This window comes from Chanodichthys erythropterus, chromosome 4 (genome assembly GCF_024489055.1).
Source record: "Chanodichthys erythropterus isolate Z2021 chromosome 4, ASM2448905v1, whole genome shotgun sequence".
Lineage (NCBI taxonomy): Eukaryota > Metazoa > Chordata > Actinopteri > Cypriniformes > Xenocyprididae > Chanodichthys > Chanodichthys erythropterus.
The window spans coordinates 6537066-6562707 of record NC_090224.1 but is presented as its reverse complement, the minus strand read 5'-3'; the positions used below and the strand labels follow the sequence as shown (position 1 = coordinate 6562707).

The window sequence follows — 25642 nt, the reverse complement described above, 5'->3', positions numbered from 1 at the left end:
CGAAGTGCAGATCCGTGCACACTCTGTCTGCATCCGGAAACTTAAAAATACTGCCTTCTGAGGCTTGGGAGCTTCCAAGGTAGGAAGGCATCAAGGCATGTCTGAATCCAATGTTAGCTTCACTTCCTGTCTCATGAGATACCTTCATCTGGTCATATTTTAAAGGCAGCATAGATGTATCCTTTGCTGCCTCTGATATCCCACAATCCTGTGCGTTCCATTATGACAGTTGAGCTAGAAAAACAAAGTTGGTGGTCAGTTTGTGTGTAAATGTATATTTTTGACCAACTTTTTCCACTTCTGAAATCATTTCTAGTGAGAAAGTGAAATATCTAGCGAGAAACAACAAACAAGTCAGCTGCCTAAGTTTTCGGATGCAGCCTCTACTCTCGTTTCTACTCAGTGCTGTTTCTAATGCAGAGTGTCTAACCGTCTCCTCCTAATCGCGCTTTAAAATATAGCATTCAGTGTAGAATTCAGGTGGGTCCATTTTGTGGTCTGCGCCAACTCGATCATATGATCCGCTCTGTGCTATCATGTCTCTGGACCGCAGCAGACAGTGTGCAGACAATAATTTGTAACCAGACTTCTTTCACCCCAATGGAAAGCATATTAACACTGTCTGAATCATTCCCTATCCACTATATAGTGCATTATGTGCCATTCGCCATATAAAAAATACAGTGCGTACAGAATTATTAGGTTTTATATTATTAGGAGCCAAGCACCGAAGGTGCGTAGGCACCTATTGTATCCCTTGGCGTTATTATTCTGCTTCTTCCTCTCTGGAAGTCTATGGCAGCCCATAGAACCGTATGGTAAAAAATTGTGAAATTTGGCACACAGTTAGAGGATAGTCTAACCTTTGTCCATAATCTCCAACTCAATCCCTCTAGCGTCACCAGTTGTCCAAAGTTGCACTTATGTTTATGTTAATAACTTTTGAACTGTGAGGGTTAGAAACGAAATTTTTTTCCCCTCTGATTCCTTGGGTCAAGCCGAATCGAATGACGTCATTTTCCGTCATGAAAATTTTTCCACCATTTTGAATTTTCTGAAAAACCTACTTTTTCGAACTCCTCCTAGGCCGTTACTCTGATTTTCACGAAAATTGAACCAGATCATCTTCAGACCATGCCGACAAAAAGTTATGGAATTCAAGTCAATTCCTCAAAGCGTTTTCGAAAAACACGTGAGCAAATTTTACATAGCGCTTGCGAAAATGGACGTAAGGCTATATCTCCGCAACGCTTTATCGCATTCAGACCAAATTTGGTACATGATATCAAAAGCATGACCTGAGGCATCATGCAATGTTTCAGTGGAACGCCACCTACTGGTGCGGAGATATGAAAAATTACTGTTTGGCTGTCGGCCATTTTGAATTTTGTGCTAAAATGCTGTATTTTACGAACGCATTAGTGTATCGTTACGAAACTCGGTATGGGTTATCAGCACAATGCCCTGAAGGAGCCTGAACAAACAAATGCATTTGGTTTAATTTATTTATTTATTTTGATAAAACATTCAGAGAAATGCATTTCTTCATTAGGGTGTAACAGAAAAAAAAAAAAACATGTTTCTAGAATGGGCCTCTGAATCTGCCAAGGAAGAGGATGCTGTTAGTGGGGTTGTGCCTGATAAAGAAAATGAAGGGGTGATCAGCTATGAAATTGTGGGGATCTTGTTTAGAGGCACAGGAACCCAAAATGAATCCAGTGGCTGCTGCAGCCTCAGTGCCTTCCTCATTCACTTCAACAAAGGCCTTGTGAACCACAGCTGAAATGAGGAGGCCGTCCTGACTGCTCATGCCTGTCAGATCAGCCTTGGTTCCCTGGAACACAGAGCTCATACCCATCTCTTGCAGTATTTTTGATAGGGAGCACTCAACCTCCAGCTTGAACTTTGGCAAATGGACTCTGATATCCATCCGTCTGGTCATTTCTCTTTTGGTCCATTCAAGCAGCTTGTCAAGGGTCAACTCACTCTCCAGCTGTCAAATACACACATATACTAAAAAATTAACACACACAGCAACAAACTAGTCTATCTAGGATCCACACTATCCACCTTTTTCTGATCATGGCACTTTTGCTGACCTTCAGAAGAGGATCAGAGCCATCCTGAGTTTCGTTTGGAAGAAGGATCAACATGCTGACCTCCTGTTTATATGGTAACTCCAGCACCTGCAGTTCATACTCTGGGATGTATCTGAAGAGGAACATTTTCTTCTGGTACATCATTTCCACAGGCCGGCTCTCATTCTGATTGAAAGCAAATTTTATCAAATGAAGAAATACACAGCATGTACAAAATTAAAGGGGTCATGAACTGGATTTTTTAATTTATTATTATGTCATAACGAGGTGCACTTTTAATGTTGATGTGATGTTCACATCAATTTAGTCCTCTGATTTGAACGCTATATTTGAAGGGGAGTGTCTGCTGTGAAACTTCAGTGTAAACACCCACTGCTGTGATTGGCTGACATCTTTGCATATGAAATAAGTATTACATGTGGAAACCTCTCGAAAACTTCCAACATTTTTACTATTACAGCTATTTTACCATTATTGCATTATATTTATTTAGATCTGTGGTTCTCAAACCTGTCCTGGAGTACCACCAGCCCTGAACATTTTGTATGTCTCCCTATATCTGACACACCCATTTCTGGTCTTGCAGTTTCTACTAATGAGCTTATGAGTTGAATCAGGTGTGATAGATACAAAATGTGCAGGGTTGGTGGTCCCCAAGGACAGGTTTGAGAACCATTGATTTAGATCCATTCCCATTACATGGAAGGTTGCAGTGATGATCACTGAGCAGATGACAGACAGTCTGTTGATGAATGAGTGTGAATGCAGCGATCTCATCATTGCAACAATTTCACGCTCTCAAAATGCTTTCATCTTAACTAATAATGCAAACATGATGTAAATACAGTAAGAGATTCATTATGTAGTGTAAAATCATCACTATAATGGGAGTTTTGGCAAGTGTCCAGATAAACTCACACTGTGTTATCGACAGCTTCAGCCATTATAAAGAAAGCATTCTTTGAAGTAAAAATACTATGATTATTCATTATGAATTTAACTGTCATTACCGGTTTAAAAATGAAATACGTTACTTACAGTTTGCGGGATCCTTGCTGGTTCCAGAACTGCTGGTACAGCCTGATCTTCAAGCAAAAGTTTTTGGGCAAAGCCAGTATTGAATTGTTCTCAAAATAGTCGCTGGTAAAATGTACGGTACAAACATGCAAGTCAGCACTGACGTGACTTGGACGTTCATTAAAAATAAACAATCCATTTTTCTCTGACATATGTATCCTTCGGCAGCTTACGCAAAAATGTTTTCCCACAGCCAGGAACACCACAACATCTGCGTGGCATCGTAATCTTGTTATCACAGTCTTACCGTAAAAAATTACTTTAGATCCATTCGCTGCTTATCGGCTGATGTAAAAGTAGGCATTGTTGTCTTGCTCCAGAGGGAGTTGCATCTAAATGACACCAAATGATGCCACCTCGGATCCTTTTTAAAGCTTGATTATATAAATGCTTTTTTATTGATGACGAGGACGTTTTAAGTTATGGAACTTGCAGAATGTATTAATGATACAAAGACCTCTTATATGCCAAAAGATCAAGGAAAATTTGATTTCTTAGGTCATGACCCCTTCAAATTTTTATTTCATGTTAGTACATGTGTGGGTAAGCACTATCAATTTTAAAAGATTTTAAAAAGCTTGTGCTGTTCCTCCACCCTTGAAACAATATGTGAATTGTACCTGGTTTATTTTAAATGGCATTTCTTTAGTGTCTCTTGCTTTAAATATGTGCAGCCAGTTCCCTTTGAAGTAGATGGCATTAACTAGAACTAGACGGGTCATTCCAGTCACAGTTCCTGGCTTGAGAAGATCTTTGATTTTATCTGAAAACACAAGTTTATGTTTTCGACTTCACATCTTTGTGCGTGTGTGTTTTTCTTTTTTTAAAGATAAGATGTATACTAGCAATAAGTGATTCTTTTAAATGTAATTATATGGAACTGTTCTTCTCACTTTCAGTCTGCTCCTCCACCCATTTGTTAATGAGCTGTCGTGAGTCCTCAGATGCTCCAATGAAGTCCACAGCCTGAAGGTCAGCGTGGTATAGCTTCAGGGTGGAGTCCAAATACTCCTGCAGCACAAAATAAAGGCAGTGTCTCAAAGCACACTGAAAGCATCAAATGGCTCATTTCCACTGAGCGGTATGGTATGGTACGGTACAGTACAGTACGATTCGGGATGGTAAACCCTGATCCAGCTTGTGTTTCCACTGCCAACAGACAGTACCTTTACTTAATAGGCGTGGTGTATGCAAGAAAGTAGAGAACAACGCCATTCTCATGCGAAGAAAGCGACACCGTAAACAACAATGGAGGACCTTGTTCTTGCTTCTCTGCATGAACAATGACACATTGCTGCATGCTGACATTGTGTTGCAACAGTATTGTGTTTCAACTGTACAGGTGCATCTCAATAAATTAGAATATCATGAAAAAGGGTTTTTGTAATTTAATTCAAAAAGTAAAACTTAAATATATTCTAGATTAGACAAAGTAAAATATTTCCAGACTTTTTTGTTTTTAATTTGTTGATTACAGTTTGCTGCGCATCAAAATCAAAAAATCAGTATCACAAATTAGAATATTTAATTTCAAGTTCTATTAAATTACCATTCTCAGGGTATAAATACTGGGTTAGGCCAGTAATCCCAACAGCAGTAATGGGGAAGTCTGCTGACTTGACAGTTGTCCAGAAGACAACCATCAAGACCCTCTACAATGAGGGTAAGCCACAGAGGGTCATTGCTGAAAGAGCTGGCTGTTCACAGAGCGCTGTGCCAAAGCATATTCATAGAAAGTTGACTGGAACAAAAAAAGTGTGGTAGAAAAAAGGTGTACAAGTGAAAGGAATGACCGCAGGCTTGAGAAGATTGTCAGGCGAAGCTGATTTAAGAACTTAGGAGAGCTTCAAAAGGAGTGGACTGAAGCTGGAGTCAGTGAATCAAGAGCCACCACACACAGATGTCTTCAGGAAATGGGCTACAACTGTCACATTCACCGTACCAAACTATTTCTGAACCAAAGACAGCGTCAGAAGCGTCTTACCTGGGCTAAGGAGAAAAAGAACTGGACTGTTGCTCAGTGGTCCAAAGTCCTCTTTTCAGATGAAAGTAAATTTTGCATTTCATTTGGAAATCAAGGTCCCAGAGTCTGGAGGAAGAGTGGAGAGGCACAGAAACCATGTTGCTTGAAGTCCAGTGTGAAGTTTCCACAGTCAGTGATGATTTGGGCAGCCATGTCCAGCAGATTTGTTTGTCCACTGGGTTTTCTGAAGTCCACAGTCAACACAGCCATCTACCAGGAAATTTGAGAGCACTTAATGCTTCCTTCTGCGAACAAGCTTTATGGAGATGCTGATTTAATTTTCCAGCAGGATTTGGCACCTGCCCACACTGACAAAGGTACCAAAAGCTGGTTCAATGACCATGGTGTTACTGTGCTTGATTGGCCAGCAAACTCACCTGACCTGAACCCCATAGAAAATCTATGGGGTATTGTCAAGAGGAAGATGAGAGACACCAGACCCAACAATGCAGATGACCTGAAGACCGCTATCAAAGCAACCTGGGCTTTCATTACACCTGAGCAGTGCCACAAACTGATTGCCTCCATGCCACTCCACATTGATGCAGTAATTCATGCAAAAGGAGGCCATGTATTGAGTGCATAGAAATGAACATACTTTTCAGAAGCCTGACATTTCTGTTTAAAATATCCTGCACCTGTATATTTAGTTTAGATTGATTTATATAGAGTCAGAAAACAGAATAAAAACAAAAAGACAAATTTACCCAACAATAAAAAAAACGTACAAATTACTCCAGTCTATAAGCCATTTTAAAAAGATAAGTCATAAGCAATACATTTAAAAAATGGCGCCATTTAAAAAAAAAATCATCATTCCTCTTGTAGCACACGCAAGTAAAAATTCTCTGTCAACCCATCAACAGCCTAGCTCCACCCTCCACCCTTTAGAAGGGTCCCAAAAAGTGGTATGATACGGTTTGATATTTCGGTACCATTCACAATTCCTGACAATTGAAATGGAAATAAAGTAATTGTGTACCATACCGCACTGCTCGGTGGAAACGAGCCAAAAGTGTCTCATTATTAAAGGCAAAATGGACTCACAGGTAAGAAGCTGAAGGTTTTCTCTCCATAGAGGCGGTTGGCCAGTTTGAGGATGTAGGAGGCTGATGGATTGTTGATTGATGAAGTGAGGGTCTCAAAATGAGCGTGAACATCAGAGACAGAACTGAAGGACAAAACCTGCAAAGAGAAATATAGATGAGTGCATCTCACAAAACCCCTCAAGAACATGTACATATTCCACTCCACCCGGAATAAAAAGAAAAACAAATGTATTTTGCATAAAGAAAATTAAGCCTATTTTTTACAACCATTAATATGTTTTTTGCCATTGAGATGTGTGACAATAGTATGAGTGTACAAACCCGATTCCAAAAAAGATGGGACACTGTACAAATTGTGAATAAAAAAGGAATGCAATAATTTACAAATCTCAAACTTATATTTTATTCACAATAAAATATAGATAACATATGAAATGTTGAAAGTGAGACATTTTGAAATGTCATGCCAAATATTGGCTCATTTTGGATTTCATGAGAGCTACACATTCCAAAAAAGTTGGGACAGGTAACAATAAGAGGCCGGAAAAGTTAAATGTACATATAAGGAACAGCCGGAGAACCAATTTGCAACTTATTAGGTGAAATGGCAACATGATTGGGAATAAAAAGAGCCTCTCAGAGTGGCAGTGTCTCTCAGAGGTCAAGATGGGCAGAGGATCACCAATTCCCCCAATGCTGCGGCGAAAAATAGTGGAGCAATATCAGAAAGGAGTTTCTCAGAGAAAAAAAATGCAAAGAGTTTGAAGTTATCATCATCTACAGTGCATAATATCATCCAAAGATTCAGAGAAACTGGAACAATCTCTGTGCGTAAGGGTCAAAGCCAAAAAAAAACATACTGGATGCCCGTGATCTTCGGGCCCTTAGACGGCACTGCATCACATACAGGAATGCTACTGTAATGGAAATCACAACATGGGCTCAGGAATACTTCCAGAAAACGTTGTCGGTGAAGGCAATCCACCGTGCCATTCGCCGCTAAAACTCTATAGGGCAAAAAAGAAGCCATATCTAAACATGCTTCTATCTAAACATATCTAAACAGGTGTTTTCTCTGGGCCAAGGCTCATTTAAAATGGACTGTGGCAAAGTGGAAAACTATTCTGTGGTCAGACGAATCAAAATTTGAAGTTCTTTTTGGAAAACTGGGATGCCATGTCATCCGGACTAAAGAGGACAAGGACAACCCAAGTTGTTATCAGCGCTCGGTTCAGAAGCTTGCATCTCTGATGGTATGGGGTTGCATGAGTGCGTGTGGCTTGGGCAGCTTACACATCTGGAAAGGCACCATCAATGCTGAAAGGTATATCCAAGTTCTAGAACAACATATGCTCCCATCCAGACGTTGTCACCTTCAGGGAGACCTTGCATTTTCCAACATGACAATGCCAGACCACATACTGCATCAATAACATCATGGCTGCCTAGAAGAAGGATCCAGGTACTGAAATGGCCAGCCTGCAGTCCAGATCTTTCACCCATACAAAACATTTGGCGCATCATAAAGAGGAAGCTGTGACAAAGACCACCTAAGACAGTTGAGCAACTAGAAGCCTGTATTAGACAAGAATGTAGACAACATTCCTTTTGATATGTCATCTATGTTGTATTCTGAATAAAACATTGAAATTTGAAACTTCCACATCATTGCATTCTGTTTTTATTCACAATTTGTACAGTGTCCCAACTTTTTTGGAATTGGGTTTGTATAATAATAATAATAATTACTATGATGTGAAAAAACAAGGAATATTATTTTGAATTGTATTTATACATATTGTTATAAATTATAATATATATAATTTCATATATAATTTAGATGAAAAAAGCATTGAATTAAATTGAATATTGAATTAATTTTGCATGTTTTGTCATGAGGAAACAACAAAACATGCAAAAGAAGAAAAAGTTTATTTCTTTATGCGCAATATTTATTTTTACTTTTGGTGTTAGGGTATTTAATATACAAGCTGGTTTATGCCACAGTTGAGTAAAAATATGATTCTTTAAGTCATAATAATGAGAAACTATCTCATTATAATGAGTTAATATGCTAGAATATTTGGGAGAAAAATCTCTTAATAATGAGAAACTTTCTCATAATAGTGACTTGGTATCTCGTAACAATGAGAAAGTTTCTTGTAATGCTGATTATTATTATTATTATTATTATTATACCTCATAATAATGAGAAACGTTCTGGTTAATAACGTCACCTTGGTTCTAGGTCTGTTTTATCTAAAACTCAATCCTTCACCCTGCTTATTGATAGCTGTCCAGTTGATATTTCCACTCAGGGGAAAAGTCTTGGTGTTATATTTGATGATTTGCTTTCTTTTGGTTCCCATATTAATAATACTACATGTACTGCATTTTTTTTTTTTTCATTTACGTAACACTGCTAGACTCCATCCATCACTTTCTCAGCATAGCACTTAAGTCCTTATTCATACTTTGGTTACATCACGGATTGATTATTGTAATTTTCTTTTATTCGGCCTTCCTGAAAAACTCCATCAATTACAGGTATTTCAGAAATCAGCTGCTAGGATTTTTACACATTCACATACCTCTGATCACATAACTCCAATTCTTTTCCAACTACATTGGCTTACAGTAGGTTATGATATCCATTACAAAATATTACTGCTCACCTATATGTTACGGGTGGCTGGTAGAGAGATGAGGCAGATACGGATTTCCACAATCATAGACACTTTACTTCAAACAAAAGCAAGGAACAACAGACAGATACCTTAACAAAACAGAGAACGGACAAAGAGTGAAGGGAGTGAGTGCCACATAAAGGGAGTGCTGATAATAGAGTCCAGGTGCAGGTGATCCGTGATGATGAGGAGCCGACGAGGGAAGTGAGTGCAGGTGACGAGACAGGAGGATCATGGGAATTAGAGTCCAGGGGAACGAGGGATCTGTAACACTATAAAGCTCTTCATAATTTGGCTCCTCTTTATGTCTCTGATCTTCTTCATTTGTATACTCCTTCACATTCTCTGAGATCATCTTCTGCAGAATTATTCACTCTTCTAAACTTCAAATTGAGTTCAATTTGTGGCTTTCAGCTGTGCAGCACTAAAATTAGGTAATTCTTTACCACTGCACATTCGCCAGTTGGATTCTATTTTTTTTTAAAGCTCAGATTAAAACTCATCTGTTTTGAATAGCTTTCAGTGACTTGATTGTTTGATTGTATGTTTGATCTGTATGTCTGTGTTTTTGCATAGCTTTATATTTTAGTGATTTACTTTTATGATAAACTTTTTGTGGCACCTAAAAAATGTATTATTATTATTATTAGGCTATTATTATTATAAAGCTTACAAAATGATCATCATAAACTAGCGAGACCCAGAATCTGCTCTAGGCTACCTAAATTTATGGCCAGGAGCCGCTACTCTATGATTTACAGAAACAGGTGTTCTCTCTTTACGTAATGCACTGTAATATAATCCTGTGCAGTCAGAAAATCTGAATGACTTCTTAAATTCGTCAGTTAGCTATAATGTATTTAAAAACAAAATGAGACTAAAATTAATAGCACTAATGGTAACGTGTCAGTTCTTTAAACCCATAGACATATAAAATAAAATATTTTATATGGCTGTGTTCATACCTTTGCCATTTCTTCAGCTGTGTCTCCTCGGGTTCCCAAGTAGACCATACTGAGCGCTGCGCTGATGCTCAGAGGAGAAAAGAACATGTTTCCCTCAGAGTTGCTCGCGCTCAGAGCCCGATAGAGATCCAGAGCGAAGAGACTGTTAGCTCGAGCGAGACCCTCCATGACTGATGACACTGCTGAAATACAAGCCAAAACATCAGCTGCAAGTAGGCTACCATAGTTTTGTGGAACTATCTTCCAACTCACTAATTAATGTGTTATTTTACATTTGTAAACGATGTCCCTTTGTCGTAATTCAGCTGTCCTCTTATTCGGTTCGGCAGCTCAACTGCGTTGTAGTAGGCAATGCCGGAGGTGTTAAAAACATTAACCAGGTATTCTAAAAGATGTGGTTAACCTCTAAAGTGTTCAGTAAGAATGTGTATTGCACTGCGCTGAGTCGGTTTGAGTGTGGAGGAAATCCCACCCAGTGTTGCCAGATTAGGTGGAAGATTTTCAGCCCAAAAGTTTACCAAAACCCGCCCACTCCAACAAAAAAACGCCCAAAACTTTAATGTGTAAATAATGTGATAGTATTTTATTGCCATGTCAATCAAGGTTGATATGGACCATTATTAACTCACAAAATAATGATGACAAAATAATATAAAAATAGAAATTTCTCAGAAAACAGATCAAATTAGGGCAAGACAACTATGTCAAAATGCAATCAAGAAATTAACTGATACCCTCAGAAAAACACATGCATCATTTTTCAATTTCATTTTCAATGTCAGTCAGACTAAGCCAATTTAAATGCAAAAAGTGCCCAATATAAGTGATCAGAATAAGCAACGTCATAATGTTGTAAAATAAAATCGGTACTGGTGGGTTTCCGCGGGAAATTCGAGCATGCAGCCATTCGTCTTTGCGCCATTACGTCACAGCTGTAAACAGAAAGGAAGGTGTCCCAGCAGACAAGTTCGTTTGCCCATATAATCTTTAGGGTATTAGGTTAGCTAATTTGGCTTGCTGTCCACTGAGGAGGGGCTCGATGAAGCAGCTTCAACTCGAGCTCTGATATCTTGACTGAGCAATTACAATCCGGTTGTTAAGTCTGACGTCACGCGGCAGCGCTTCCGGGTCCTAATGCTCTATCTCATACCACAAGAAAACAACAAATGGTGCTAATATACATACACGATGTGGTGTAATACTACAAAAAAATATATAATTACAACCTTTATCTCCATATCAAAATTCCAGATGGCCAGACAATGATTCATCTTTTATAAATCATTAAAATATTAATATATGTGACGCTGTGAGCACGGAGACTGTTGTGTAGACTGTAAGTATTTAAAATGTTTAACTTTTTAAAATGATTGATGTTTAATATGAATAAATAGCGCTCATAAATGGCCGTCGATGGCATTCTCAAGTGAAACGAGTCGAGGCTTGGACCCGGAAACGGCGTTCTTTACGTCACGACTTAACAAGTGGATAGGGTCCTTGCACCACCGGTGTTCGGGCCCTAATTAAACGAGGGCGGATTAGAACTCAGAACCTCTGACACGCTGAACAAAAGTTCTACTCCTAGTCCATCAGGACAATCTAATAAATGCGGATCCATGTATTTATTGGCTAATGTAAATATCCTCGAGACTAAGGACTAAACTATTATATTAAACATGAGGTCTATGTCAATAAATTTTAACTACGCAGTTCAAGAGGCTAAAAGCTTTTCCTAAAATCTAAAGCTGAATCGATCATCGTTGATTCAGTCCAGATGCTACAGCAGAGCTGATGCTCATCAAGTGCGGGTCGACACAGGCGCAACTTGTTACATGCAATATACAGATTGCATCTTCCTCTGGCATTTCAAAGAAATTGAAATTTTCTCCCTTCTACCACACGCTCTCTGTTCTCTGCGGTGTCTCCTCCTAGCAGCAACAATTGCAGCCATGTCGCAAGATGGGTTAAGACCATGCTTTTTTGGGGTGTTAAATAATGCTGCAAATACCAGTAAATTGACGAGTGCGAACATTAGTAAATCATGTTGTGTGATTCATTTAAATGCTCTCCTCCCATACATTTTGTGTCTGAAAGGGAATCTCCTACAAATGCCGGTCAGTCGCAAAAACAACTCAGTCCACGCCTTTTCAGCACTAATTTTGCCCTGCATGTCTTTAGTAAATCCAAAAGAGGGTTTGCGCTGGCGCAAGCTAGTAAATCTGGCCCTAAGTGTTCTATTTGCATCAGATGTTTAGTCACGAATTTTACTTTTTTTCTTTCTCCAATTTTCCTTTCCATTTCTTCATTTTCTGTTTTTATTCAGACATTTCACCTGTTCACCATGAAATCTGTTTAATAGTTTCCTCATGCATGGCTTCCATTCTCTGCATAAATCTCATTAACATAGAGTCACTCACAGCAGGACTGTCTGAACTCAGTTTGCTTTTTCTTTGGTAGGATTCGGTTCAGGCGTATCAGAAAAAGATGTATCAAGTTACTAAACAAGACTATCCAGCAACTGCTTCCATTTCAACATCCAGCATTCTCTTTGCGTGACTGTGCATAGCAAGAAGAGTTTCTTCTTCCATATTCATGAGTCAGCACAGCAAATTGTAGCAAAAGCATGTGATGTATAATGTATGTCTGCAGAATTTAACACAAAGGGGGAAAAATGCTATTTAACTCATTGACCAGAGAACTCTTTCAAATTAGTTCCGAACATTAACTTTAACTTTAAAAGAAAAACGGGATTTGTGTGAAATTTTCAAGAGCTTCAGCACAATCGTCTTCATACGACGCCATCTTGGCAGCCTCCCTGAAATGTATGTAATATCTAATTAATGTATCTTACACTGCAAAGTTTTCCTTGACATCTCATTATTTCTATGCACATTCCTAGACATAATGAATGATGGGATATGTTTAACCTCTAATACTGCTTTGGGGCTAGTGTTGATTTAGTGCGTTTCAGCTGCGTTATCTATTCTTTAGCAAACCGAAACATCTGCCTGCCTCGTGACATTTTGCTTAATTTTCATTTACTTTTTTGTCCGTTAGCAAATCTGCACAAAAAAAATATTGTGATAGTCTTAAAAGAAATTATCAAAAATGAAATTTATTACATTGTGTTCCATAATTTTTCCATAAAAGTGTTGTTTTTTTAAATGTATGTTTCAAGTAAATCCATTATCTTTGTGATGTTGTGTTTCCTCTTACATACAGAAAACATAAAATGTGAATTACATAATAATAATGTTTTTTATTGTTTTTATTGTGGTGTTAGACTGAAAAACATCACAGATTTAAGATGGCCCTCTGAATCTGCCAAAGAAGAGGATGCTGTTGGTGGGGTTGTGCCTAATACCAAAAAATGTGTTAGGACACATTTCCAGAGTGTTTACATTTTTCTGGAATATAAAGTAAGTGTGTTAAATATTTGAATACAAAAATAACGGATATGACTTTACTTTTAGATTCACATTTTACTGTACATTAAACTGTGTTAGAGTCTTCGGGAAGAACACAGTCCGAAACGTGGAATCATAAAGAGCAAAGCTTACATTTTCTAAACCAAGAACACAGCCAAACCAAGTTAAAAAAGGGGAAAAAGATCACAAACTCAAACGTACAACTAGACGGCACACAAGTCAAATCTAACAAGACATGTGGAAAACAACACATTAGAAAAACAAAACGCAACAAAATGTGTTCTGTGTATATGAAGTGTTTCATATGGAGTCTCAAACATTGTCATTTTACAGTGATGCTTCAGGCTGAAGAGACGGTTGCCTGCAGACACTGGATATTTAGTTTAAAAATAGTGTGGAATGGAGTGCATGAGTGAGTAATAGAAAGACAATGAGAGAATTTAGTTGAGAATCAGATGAAATGCTGTTATAGAAAGTCCTGATTGATTAGTGTAATGCATTAGGTTCAATCCCAGCTAACATGGAACGTTCCCATGACTTCAATAATGTTCTTTAAGTTATGTAAATTTTAGGACAAAACGTTCTTAAAACAAACCGTTGAATGATATTTTGAATGTTTAAAAAAGGTTTCAGAATTAATGTTTTCATAACTTAATGGGAATGTTAGCAAACCATTCTAAAAACATATTTTTAGCGGAGATGAATTCAGTGTATTAATCCTGCTTGCCTGTATATTTTATATACAACTTGCATTCATTATTTGTTCCTTATGCATGTGTCTTGTGACTTCATGTTCTCTTCAATTCTCTTTAATGATCAAACATATAAAAAAATGTTAGATGAACTTCCAACTAAACCGTTCCAAAATACATTTAGCAAATATTAATAGCATCATAAAGACGTTCCAAGAATGTTGTTCTACGAACGTTTTCTCTCAGCGTTATGAGTGTTCATCAAGTAAAAATAAGGATGTTCGATGAACATTGCTCTCATGTTTTCTCTCTACATTCCAAGAACATCAGTCAATTAAAAATAACATCATAAAGACGTTACAAGAACTTTGTTCTGAGAACGTTTTCACTCAACATTATGAGAACATCAGTCAAATAACACCATAAGGACATTCTAACAATGTTGTTCTAAGAAGGTTTCCTCTCAACGTTACGAGAATGTATTTTAACTATAAAAACATTATAAGACTGTTACAGAAACATTATTTCAGGAACAGTTTTTTCTAACATTAACATAACGTTAATGAAAGTTATGGGAACGTTCCCTGTTAGCTGGGTAGACGCTGATGTGTTCATGCAAAGAACATTGTCATTTCTATATGCAGTTAATATGTAACTGCAGTGGCTAGTATCTACCAAATACCGCTACCATGAAGTTAGTAGCTTATACAGTAGTAGCGCCAGTAGGTACTAACTAAACTCATTTAAACTGAATGACAATAGGATATTCTGAAAGAGAGCACTGTTTGCGTTGGAAATAGTATTGAAATGGCCACATACAAAAAAATAATAAACTGTGATGACAGGAAAGCATAATTTATTTGATAAAACATTCAGAGAAAATATTCATTTCTTTATTTGGGTGTAACAGAGAAAAAATACACTACATTTCTACCAGAAAGACTCGGGAGGCAAGATAACGTAACACTGATATTTATTACCAAACAGCAAGCAGAATATATAAGGTTAATGATCTTTGGTGTAGGCCCCGTCCGTAGCTCACGTCCTGAGGGTTGCAGACTTTGCGTTTCCTGCTTGAAGCGTGAAAGTTTGTGTCAGCATCTGCGAACTCAGACAAGTGTAAGTACCAATCTTTTATACTCCAAGTGTTAGATAATGATTGGTTAGATCTGAAGTAATAAGTGACGTAACATTTGAGTCTTCCTGGCAGAACTTGCACTAGAGCTTCATTTCTAGGATGGGCCTCTGAATCTACCCAGGAAAAGAATGCTGTTAGTGGGGTTGTGCCTGATGAAAAACACGAAGGGGTGATCGGCTAAGAAACTCGGGGTTTCTCGCTGACGGGCACATCCACACATAACGATTTTAGTGGCTGCAGCAGCCTCAGTGCCTTCCTCATTCACTTCAACAAAGGCCTTGTGAACCACAGCTGAAATGAAGAGGCCGTCCTGACTGCTCATGCCTGTCAGATCAGCCTTTGTTTCCTGGAACACAGAGCTCATACCCATCTCTTGCAGTATTTTTGATAGGGAGCACTCAACCTCAAGTTTGAACTTTGGGAAATGGACTCTGATATTCATCCATGTGGTCATTTCATCTGTATTGGTCCAGTCAAGCAGCTTGTCAAGGGTCAACTCACTCTCCAGCTGTCAAATACACACATATACTGAAAATTAACACACACAGCAACAAACTAGTCTACAGGATCCACACTATCCACCTTTTTCTGATCATGGCACTTTTGCTGACCTTCAGAAGAGGATCAGAGCCATCCTGAGTTTCGTTTGGAAGAAGGATCAACATGCTGAGCTCCTCCTCTTCATATGGTAACTCCAGCACCTGCAGTTTATACTCTGGGATGCATCTGAAAGGGAATTTTTCCTTCTGATACATCATTTCCACAGGCCGGCTCTCATTCTGATTGAAGACAAATGTTATCAAATGAAGAAATAGACAGCATATAAAAAATTAAGTTATTTTTATCTTAGTGCATGCGTAGGTAAGTACAAGTAAAAGATTGAAACAAAATGTGAATTGTACCTGGTTTACTTTAAATGGCATTTCTTTAGTGTCTCTTGCTTTAAATGGATCCATCCAATTCCCTTTGAAGTAGATGGCATTAACCAGAACTAGACGGGTCATTCCAGTCACCATTCCTGGCTTGAGAAGATTTTGGATTTTGTCTGAAAACACAAGTTTATGTTTTTTCACATCTTTGTCTTTTTTATTCTTTTAAAGATAAAGCATGTATACTAGCAACAAGTGTAAACTGATTTTTTAAATGTAATTCTTTTTTATCTTAAGTAGAATTATATGGAACTGTTCTTCTCACTTTCAGTCTGCTCCTCCACCCATTTGTTAATGAGCTGTCGTGAGTCCTCAGATGCTCCAATGAAGTCCACAGCCTGAAGGTCAGCGTGGTATAGCTTCAGGGTGGAGTCCAAATACTCCTGCAGCACAAAATAAAGGCAGTGTCTCAAAGCACACAGGGAACATCAAAATGTCTCATTATTAAAGGCAGAATAGACTCACACGTAAAAAGCTGAAGGTTTTCTCTCCGTAGAGGCGGTTGGCCAGTCTGAGGATGTAGGAGGCTGATGGACTGTTGATTGACGAGGTGAGGCTCTCAAAATGAGCGTGAACATCAGAGACAGAACTGAAGGACAAAACCTGCACAGAGCAAGACAGATGAGTGAATCTCACAAAACCCCTCAAGAACATGTACGTTACACTTCACCCCAAATGTAAAAAAAAAAAAACACACACAAAAACGTATTTTGCATAATGAAAATGAAGCCTATTATTACAACCATTAATATGTTTTGGCATTATGATGTATGACAATAATATGAGTGTATACCCATAGGAAAAATTTATTGCTCAGTAGTTGCTTTTCTTACAGGGTTAGTTAACCCAAAAATGAAAATTCTGTCATTAATTACTCACCCTCATGTCGTTCCACACCTGTAAGTCCTTCGTTCATCTTCAGAACACACATTGAGATATTTTTGATGAAATCTGATGGCTCAGTGAGACCCCGAATGCCAGCAAGACAATTAACATTTTCAGTGCCCAGAAAAGTACTAAAGACATATTTAAAACAGTTCATGTGACTACAGTGGTTTAACCTTAATGTTATGAAGCAACGAGAATACGTTTTGTGCGCCAAAAAAAACAAAATATCAACTTTTCAACAATATGTAGTGATGCCGATTTCGAAACACCGCTTCATGAAGCTCCGAACTTTATGAATCTTTTATTTTGAATCAGTGGTATCCTTAGGAGAAATAAGAGTAGACAGAAATGACAAATGACACATGAGAAATATCTGAGAGAAGAGTCAAAACTGAGACCGTGGTGGAAGAAACTTAGAACATCTCTTTTTTGTCTTGCTGCAGTCTCTTTCAAGACTTTCTAAGTTTGTGAGACTTAGTTGTGATTCTAGCATTTTTCATTTAAAAAATATATTTAGTTACCACTTGTATAATACTATTGATTTAAGTGTACTATAAGTGGTATCTAAATACATTTTTTAAATACAGAGATAGTATATTAAAAGCACATTTCATATTTCATGGTGTCTCAAAATAGCACGGTTGATTTTACTTAGATGTTCTTAAGATTATGTGATGGAATTTTTTAATTAATCAGAACTAATATTTCATTTACCTTGCAGGAATAACATTTATATGATTTTGAAAACTAAAAGTCTCAAACCTTGGGCTTAAGTCAATGTGTGTCTGAATCATGTCCAAACATAAGAAAAGAGGAAATGAAACTTAGACAACCATCTAAATATAATAGCCCGATGACACTGAGTAACAAACGAACTAATAAACACATGACTTGGGCAGATCTAGCTTTACAACAGAAGGGTTTGACATATGAAGAACTAATCATAGCTCCTATCCCATATGAACTGTTGTATTCTTCTTGCTGGTGGGATTCTCTGAGATTGATATGAGGTCCTCCGGCCGTGAATAAAGCATATTCTAAGGCATAGTCTGGAGTCTGTCTGGTTATTGCTGTGCAGCAAGTTAGAGAACACTAGAGACCTTATTCCCAAGTGATACTGTTCAAAAGGGTCAAGACGTTGACCGACTCAAAGCCAGTTGCCGACTAGTAGACGCAGTGCAAGAGTATAAATGTTTTTGAGTGTTGCCAGTAGACGCTCGAGTGTTGACTAGGAGATGACCCAAGTAAACTTAAGACAATCTACCACTATTATCTTAAAGGTGCCATTGAACGTTTTTTTAAAAGATGTAATATAAGTCTAAGGTGTCCCCTGAATGTGTCTGTAAAGTTTCAGCTCAAAATACCCCATAGATTTTTTTTTAATTAATTTTTTTAACTGCCTATTTTGGGGCATCATTAACTATGCACTGATTCATGCTGCTGGCCCTTTAATTGCTTGCGCTCTCCGCCCCCCCCAGAGCTCTCAACTCTATCGTTGCATAAACAAAGTTTACACAGCTAATATAACCCTGAATTGGATCTTTACAAGATGTTCGTCATGCATACTGCATGCATGGATCGGATCATGTGAGTATAGTATTTATTTAGATGTTTACATTTGATTCTGAATGAGTTTGATAGTGCTCCGTGGCTAACGGCTAATGCTACACTGTTGGAGAGATTTATAAAGAATGAAGTTGTGTTTATGAATTATACAGACTGCAAGTGTTTAAAAATGAAAATAGCGACGGCTCTTGTCTCCGTGAATACAGTAATAAACGATGGTAACTTTAACCACATTTAACAGTAGCAACATGCTAACGAAACATTTAGAAAGACGATTTATAAATATCATGATATCATGGATCATGTCAGTTATTATTGCTCCATCTGCCATTTTTCGCTATTGTCCTTGCTTGCTTACCTAGTCTGATGATTCAGCTGTGCACAATCAGACGTTAATACTGGCTGCCCTTGTGTAATGCCTTTCATAATGTTGGGAACATGGGCTGGCATATGCAAATATTGGGGGCGTACACCCTGACTGTTACGTAACAGTCGGTTATCTGTTCTTCTGAGGTCTTTTAAACAACTGAGATTTATATAAGAAAGAGGAAACAATGAAGTTTGAGACTCACTGTATGTCATTTCCATGTACTGAACTCTTGTTATTCAACTATGCCGAGGTAAATTCAATTTTCAATTCGATGGCACCTTTAAGAAGCACTACAGAAGAATATTTAGTATATTAAGTACAAAATTGGTGAGCGAAAATGGGGCACTTTAAGTAGATTATAGCTTTTTCCTTTTTTCACCTTGGTAGTGTGTGATGTTGTTGAGATCACTTCTAAAACTTTAAAAGAAACCATTGTGAGAATTTTAGAGTTTTTGTCTCAGGAGAAGCAGGAGACTCAAGCAAAAGTCTCCATTGATGTTAAAGTAACATCAGGGGCCGTATTCACAAAACATTTTATCTTACCACTAAGAGTTCTCCTAAATAGCAGTAAAAGTTCTTAGCTAAGAGTTTTCTCTTAAAACCTGTTCACAAACCTGCTGAGACCAACTTGAAGTCTTAAGCTAAGAGTAAGGGCGGGGTTGACCTCGTTGCTATGGAGTAAACACACAGTGATTGGCTGATGGGGAGGAGTCAGTGATTTAATCACAGAAATATTGTAGAATGAAGTGTCATGTTTCCATATTAAAATAAAGGTTTAAAAATACAAATGTTGCCCTATTCAAAATAAAATGTTGCCATATTGTTGCCATAAAGGTTTTAAAATATAGGCTAAGTGTCACTAATTAAACTAGTATATACAGTTAAAAAAAAAAAATAATAATATATATATATATATATATATATATATATATATGTGTGTGTGTGTGTGTGTTTTTTTTTACTCTATTCGATCATTTGTAAGTGTGAACTAATGAAAACCACTGGCACAGGTAATCAGACAATCTTTATTTATTTGTTAAAGATTTTTTTTGGCGTCTCATCGTAGATTCAAATCTATAAATCAAAATGTATTGCATTTAGGAAGAAAAGGTTCAGCACCCAAGGCTCTGTCGCTATTGCCTCAATGGTGTTCAGTGTCTTTGGGTTTATTAGGACTGTTTGTGATTTGGTCTTACCCACGTAGAAGGCAACGTTCTCAGGACCTTACGGAATGTTCCCTAAAAGTTCTCAAAAGGGGATAAAATTTCTGAACCTTTACAGAACATTCGGGACGTTCCTAAAACGTCCTCTTTTGGTAATGAAAGTGCTGCGGTTCCTTATATGACTTTAGGGGGACATTCCATTTTGGTTATTTTATGGTCAAAAAAAGAACGTTACAATGAGGATATTTGGGACATTAACAGAACATTGCCACATGGTCCTCTGCTAGTCATTTAATAACGTTCCCGATATGAGTTTAGGGGGACGTTCTATTTTGGTTATTTTATGGTCATGCAAGAACGTTACAAAGAGGACATTTGGGAAGTTATCAGAACGTCCTATAGTAATAGTACCCTCAACATTCCCAGAACGTCCTGAATGTTCCCTGAAGGTCCACCAAATAACGTTCCCCAAACCTTAAAAGAACTCCACATCGTGACCATCTCAGAACGTTCTGGGAACGTTACTAGGTGACAGGTTGTCCTGCTAAAAATGTTACGATCCCAGAACATTCTCAGAACGTCCACTGGTATTAAGAACATTGTCTAGTAACGTTCCCAGAATGTTTAGAGACGGTCATGATGTGGAGATCTTTTAAGGTTTGGGGAACGTTATTTGGTGGATCTTCGGGGAATGTTATTTGGTGGATCTTCAGGGAACATTCAGGACGTTCTGGGAATGTTTAGGGGACTATCACTATAGGACATTCTGATAACTTCCCAAACGTCCTCTTTGTAATGTTCTTATGTGACCATAAAATAAACCAAATTGGAACGTCCCCCTAAAATCATGTAATGAACCTTGAACTGCAGCTCTTTCATAACCAAAAGAGGACGTTTTATGTCCCAAATGTTCTGTAAAATTTCAGAATTTTCGTCACTTTTAGACAAAGTTGCACAAGAACTTTGCCTTCTGTGTGGGTGTTTTATAGAAAATAATAAAGTTTGAAGTCACCGTTATAGAGGAGAGCGTTTGCTTTAGATGGGCTCTTGATTTTTGCTATTTAACTATTAGATTTTTTTTGGCTGCTTTAACTGTGTTTTCAAAACACGTTTTTTATAGCAAATTATGCAGGAGAAAGTCTGATCAGATGAATTTGGTTGTTTAGTGCTGATGATTCACTGGTCTTCTCCAGAGTCTAAACTATGAGTGTGTTAAATGTCAGTTTTGCATCAACTTTTTTCCCCTCCTTTTTTTTATAAAAATATTTTATACAGAGTTTTGAGCGGTGTCTTTTAGACTCACACAGACACCATGAATCAGCGTATGATCCTCAACAATGGTGACACTAAAAAAAATCTTTTTTTTGTGACTTTAGTAGCTTGTTTTGTGATGTTCAGAGTTAATCTGGTTATCTGAAAATTTTGTCACCATTGTTGAGGATCATACGCAGAATCTTGATTTCTGTGTGAATCGACATGATGTTGTCTGAATAATTTCTGCATAAAGATAAAAACTTTCAAAGAAGAACAGGATCTAATGCATTATCATAGGTCTACATAAAAGAAAACACAATATTCGAAGATCAGTGAATAAGGTCACTGTATGATGATCAAATCAACATCAATGACTAAGCATCCAAACCCAACTGATAATATTTATTTTCTCACAATTTTTTGTAGTAACAAATGCTTTAGAAAAACACAGTTACAACAATTAAAGAAAAAATAAAGTCAAATTGTCAAGGGTCAGGAACCCAACTAAAGCAAGCGCTTACCTCCGTAACGGTGATATCTATAAATTTAGATAAAACATCAACACCTCATTAAGAAGATTTGTATGAAAGAAACAAAGTCAGAGTGCTTTGTAATAAGTGAAGATGCAGATATCTAGAGAGATCTGGGGCCGTATTCACAAAACATCTTAAGGCTAAAAGTAGCTCCTAAATTGCTGATTTAGGAGAAACTCTTAAAAATAATGGGCGTGTCAGTCCTAATTTTAGGACTCCTAAATTTTTGCTCTAAGAGTATTTCACAAAGCATTTTAGCGCTAAAACTAGCTCCTAAACCTGTGAAACGTTAGGAGTAGTCAAGAGGACTCCTAAGTCACTAAGAGCAAATCACAAACAGTCCTAATCCACCCAAAGACACTGAACACCATTGAGACAATAGTGATAGAGCCTTAGGTGTTGAACCTTTTCTTCATAAATGCAATAAAATGCAATGCAATAAAAAAAATTGATTTATAGATTTGAATCTATGATGAGACGCCAAAAATTAATCTTTAACAAATAAATCAATATTGTCTGATTACCTGTGGCAGTGGTTTTCATGGGTTCACACTTACAAATAATTTAATAGAGTAAAAAAAAAAATATATATATATATATATATATATATATATATATATATATATATATATATATATATATATATGTATCCCCTCTGTGTATTTATTCCTCTTCTCGTGCTGATTAGAAAGACCGTTTGAATGTGTTTCTCCCAAACTTTGTTTATAAAACATAATTTGTCGGTTGAATTCTGCATTCTCTTGAGATGGCAGCAATATGTCAACATTTTATTTTGACTGTGGGAACATCTTTATTAAAAAAACATTTATTTGAATAGGGCAACATTTGTATTTTTAAACCTTTATTTTAATATGGAAACATGACACCTCATTCTACAATATTTCTATGATTAAATCGCTGACTCCTCCCCCATCAGCCAATCACTGTGTGTTTATTCCATAGCAACGAGGTCAACCCCGCCCTTACTCTTAGCTTAAGACTTCAGTCTATTCCTTAGTAAAAGTTGGTCTCAGCAGCTTTGTGAATAGGTTTTAAAAGAAAACTCTTAGCTAAGAACTTTTACTGCTATTTAGGAGAACTCTTAGTGGTAAGATAAAATGTTTTGTGAATACAGCCCCTGTTATTGTTTAATGTTGTTTGTGTTATCTGAGTTTTATGTGTCACCATTGTGCTGAAGGGTAGCTCCTGTGCTTCAGTCAGTGATGATCCACAAACACTGATGTTCTGCTGCATGTTGCTTTTTTTAAAGACAGTAACTGTGTAGTTACTGATGCAGTGATACAGCAGTTACATTAGTTCATGTGTGTGTTTTTGTCAGCTAATGACTTAATGCAAGAGATTTGCAATTTGAAGAAAAGGTTTCATAATATTAATCCAGGAAATACCTGTAGAGAGCTTTAAGTGAAAATAGTTTTTGTTTGAACAGCCACTTTTATTAGTCAAGTTTTTGACAAGGGCAGCGGGGACGTTCTGAGAACATTTCCAAATAAAGTATGGTTCCCTAAACGTTCAGAGAATGTCTTGAATGTTCCCTGAAGGTCCACCAAATAACGTCCCCTAAACCTTAAAAGAACTCCACATCGTGACCGTCTGTGAACATAATGGGAACGTTACTCAACACCAGTGGGGACGTTCTGAGAATGTTCTGGGAACGTAAAATTTCTTGTGGGGTAGACTTAGGAGTCCTCTTGACTACTCCTAACGTTTCACAGATTTAGGAGCTAGTTTTAGCGCTAAAATGCTTTGTGAAATACTCTTAGAGCAAAAATTTAGGAGTCCTAAAATTAGGACTGACACACCCATTATTTTTAAGAGTTTCTCCTAAATCGGCAAGTTAGGAGCTACTTTTAGCCTTAAGATGTTTTGTGAATACGGCCCCAGTTTTGTCTAGGAGAAACATTTGAGATGTTAAAGAGATCTCACTTGCTGAACTAGCTGAATAAAAAAACATTGCGTTAATGCTTTACAATAAGGAGAATCACCAAGGAAATGACAAAAATCAAAAGAAAAAATTCTATGAACAATATTTATTTATTTATTTTTACCTTTGGTGTGAGTGTATTTAAATGTCCCGTTTTTCGTGATCCCATGTTTCAAACTTTAGTAAGTGTGTAATGTTGTTGTTAGAGTATAAATAAAATTGGTAAAACTTTAAAGCTCAAAGTTCAATGCCAAGCGAGACATTTTATTTAACAGAAGTCACCTACATCGAACGGCCAGTTTGGACTACATCCCTCTACTTCCTTCTTTAATGACGTCACTAAAACAGTTTTTTGACTAACCTCCGCCCACAGGAATACACAAGAGTTGCGTTTGTAGAGTGTGTTTGTAGCCATGTCGTCGAAACGGTGCTATTTTCATCCCGCAGTCCAATCACCTTTGTTTGGCCTTCCCAGGGACGCTGTACTTAGAGATCAATGGTTACAATTTATGTTTAACTCGTTCCCGAAAATTATAATTGTGGTATCCTTACTGCAATAGTTAATGTTGGACTGCAGTGCACATAATGGACACAAGAGGGGACTATGTTTATGTATATGGCTGTTTTTCGTATGAGGTACTCTTCTGAGTGAGTGCTAACGTTGTACATTTTCTGTCGCTGCTTGTGGAGATTAAAGAGTTCAGTCTCTCGGGAATTATTGTCTTTTGTGTTCATTCGGCACAACACCACAATAATCCACATGTAAAACTATGTGCATCTCCACGTTATGGTAAGAGGCGTGACCTTTCCGGGCAAGGAGCGCTAAGCTGCTGTCGAATCACAACACAGGAACCGCTGGCACAATCAGAACTCGTTACGTATTTCTGAAGGAGGGACGTCATAGAACAAGGAAGGCATCAGCCCATTTTTATGACAGAGGAAACAGCGGTATACAGATAAGTAAATTATGTGAAAAATACTGTGTTTTTTTACACGCGAAACATGAACACGTTATATTGCACACTATAAACACAATCAAAACTTCAAAAAAAAAAAAAAAAACACGAAAAACGGGACCTTTAATGGCTCATTTCGATTCAGTGTAACATCTAGTCTGCGCTCAATCAGACAATATCAGTGATATGATTTACAGAAACAGGTGTTCTCTCTTTAATTGTAATGCATTACAGTAATTAGAATCCAGTGCAGTCGGAAAATCTGAATGACTTCTGAAGTTCGTCAGAAGTCGTTTTTAAAATCGAAATGCGACTGAACTTAATAGCACCACTTGTAACGTGGTCAGTTCTTCATACCTTTGCCATTTCCTCAGCTGTGCCTCCTCGGGCTCCCAAGTAGACCATACTGAGCGCTGCGCTGATGCTCAGAGGAGAAAAGAACATGTTTCCCTCAGAGTTGCTCGCGCTCAGAGCCCGATAGAGATCCAGAGCGAAGAGACTGTTAGCTCGAGCGAGACCCTCCATGACTGATGACACTGCTGAAATACAAGCCAAAACATCAGCTGCAAGTACCATAGTTGTGCAACTATCTTTTAACTCGCTTATAAATGCATTATTTTACATTTGTAAAAGATGTCCTTTCGCCGTAACTCAGTTGTCCTCTTGTTTGGTTATCGAAAGTATACGTTTGTAAAGTATTGTAGTAAGCTACGGTGAAAACTGGATGTTCTAAAAGATGTGGTTAATCTCTAAAAGTCTCGGTAAGAATGTGTTTAATATTGCACTGCATTGATTTGGTGTTGTTGTTGCTGTATATCGGGTTGGTTTAGTATAGGAGGCTCCATTTCCCAATCACTGCGCAGTTTATAACCGCTTTGCCTTG

General features: G+C 37.5%; 2 protein-coding genes across 4 annotated transcripts; both read right to left on the bottom strand.

Moving 5' to 3' along the window:
• Positions 1–1575: 1575 nt before the first annotated feature.
• Positions 1576–10205, bottom strand: LOC137018977 (leukocyte elastase inhibitor-like). Its single transcript, XM_067383866.1, has 7 exons — positions 10173–10205; positions 9901–10082; positions 6247–6384; positions 4070–4187; positions 3797–3939; positions 2100–2264; positions 1576–1993 (listed from the first exon to the last, which is right to left on the bottom strand). The coding sequence occupies exons 2-7, from the start codon at positions 10066–10068 to the stop codon at positions 1583–1585; spliced, it is 1143 nt and encodes a 380-aa protein (XP_067239967.1). The 5' UTR covers positions 10069–10082; positions 10173–10205; the 3' UTR covers positions 1576–1582.
• Positions 10206–14843: 4638 nt separating this feature from the next.
• LOC137018975 (leukocyte elastase inhibitor-like) lies at positions 14844–25642 on the bottom strand. 3 transcript variants are annotated; one of them, XM_067383859.1, is made up of 7 exons: positions 25382–25642; positions 25117–25298; positions 16553–16690; positions 16353–16470; positions 16061–16203; positions 15770–15937; positions 14844–15666 (listed from the first exon to the last, which is right to left on the bottom strand). In XM_067383859.1, exons 2-7 carry the CDS (start codon positions 25282–25284, stop codon positions 15253–15255), a joined length of 1149 nt encoding a protein of 382 aa, XP_067239960.1. In that variant the 5' UTR covers positions 25285–25298; positions 25382–25642; the 3' UTR covers positions 14844–15252. The 3 variants fall into 3 exon arrangements, with proteins under 3 accessions (XP_067239960.1, XP_067239961.1, XP_067239962.1); XM_067383860.1 differs by having other exon boundaries at positions 25117–25295; XM_067383861.1 differs by lacking the exons at positions 25117–25298; positions 25382–25642 and adding an exon at positions 16967–19518.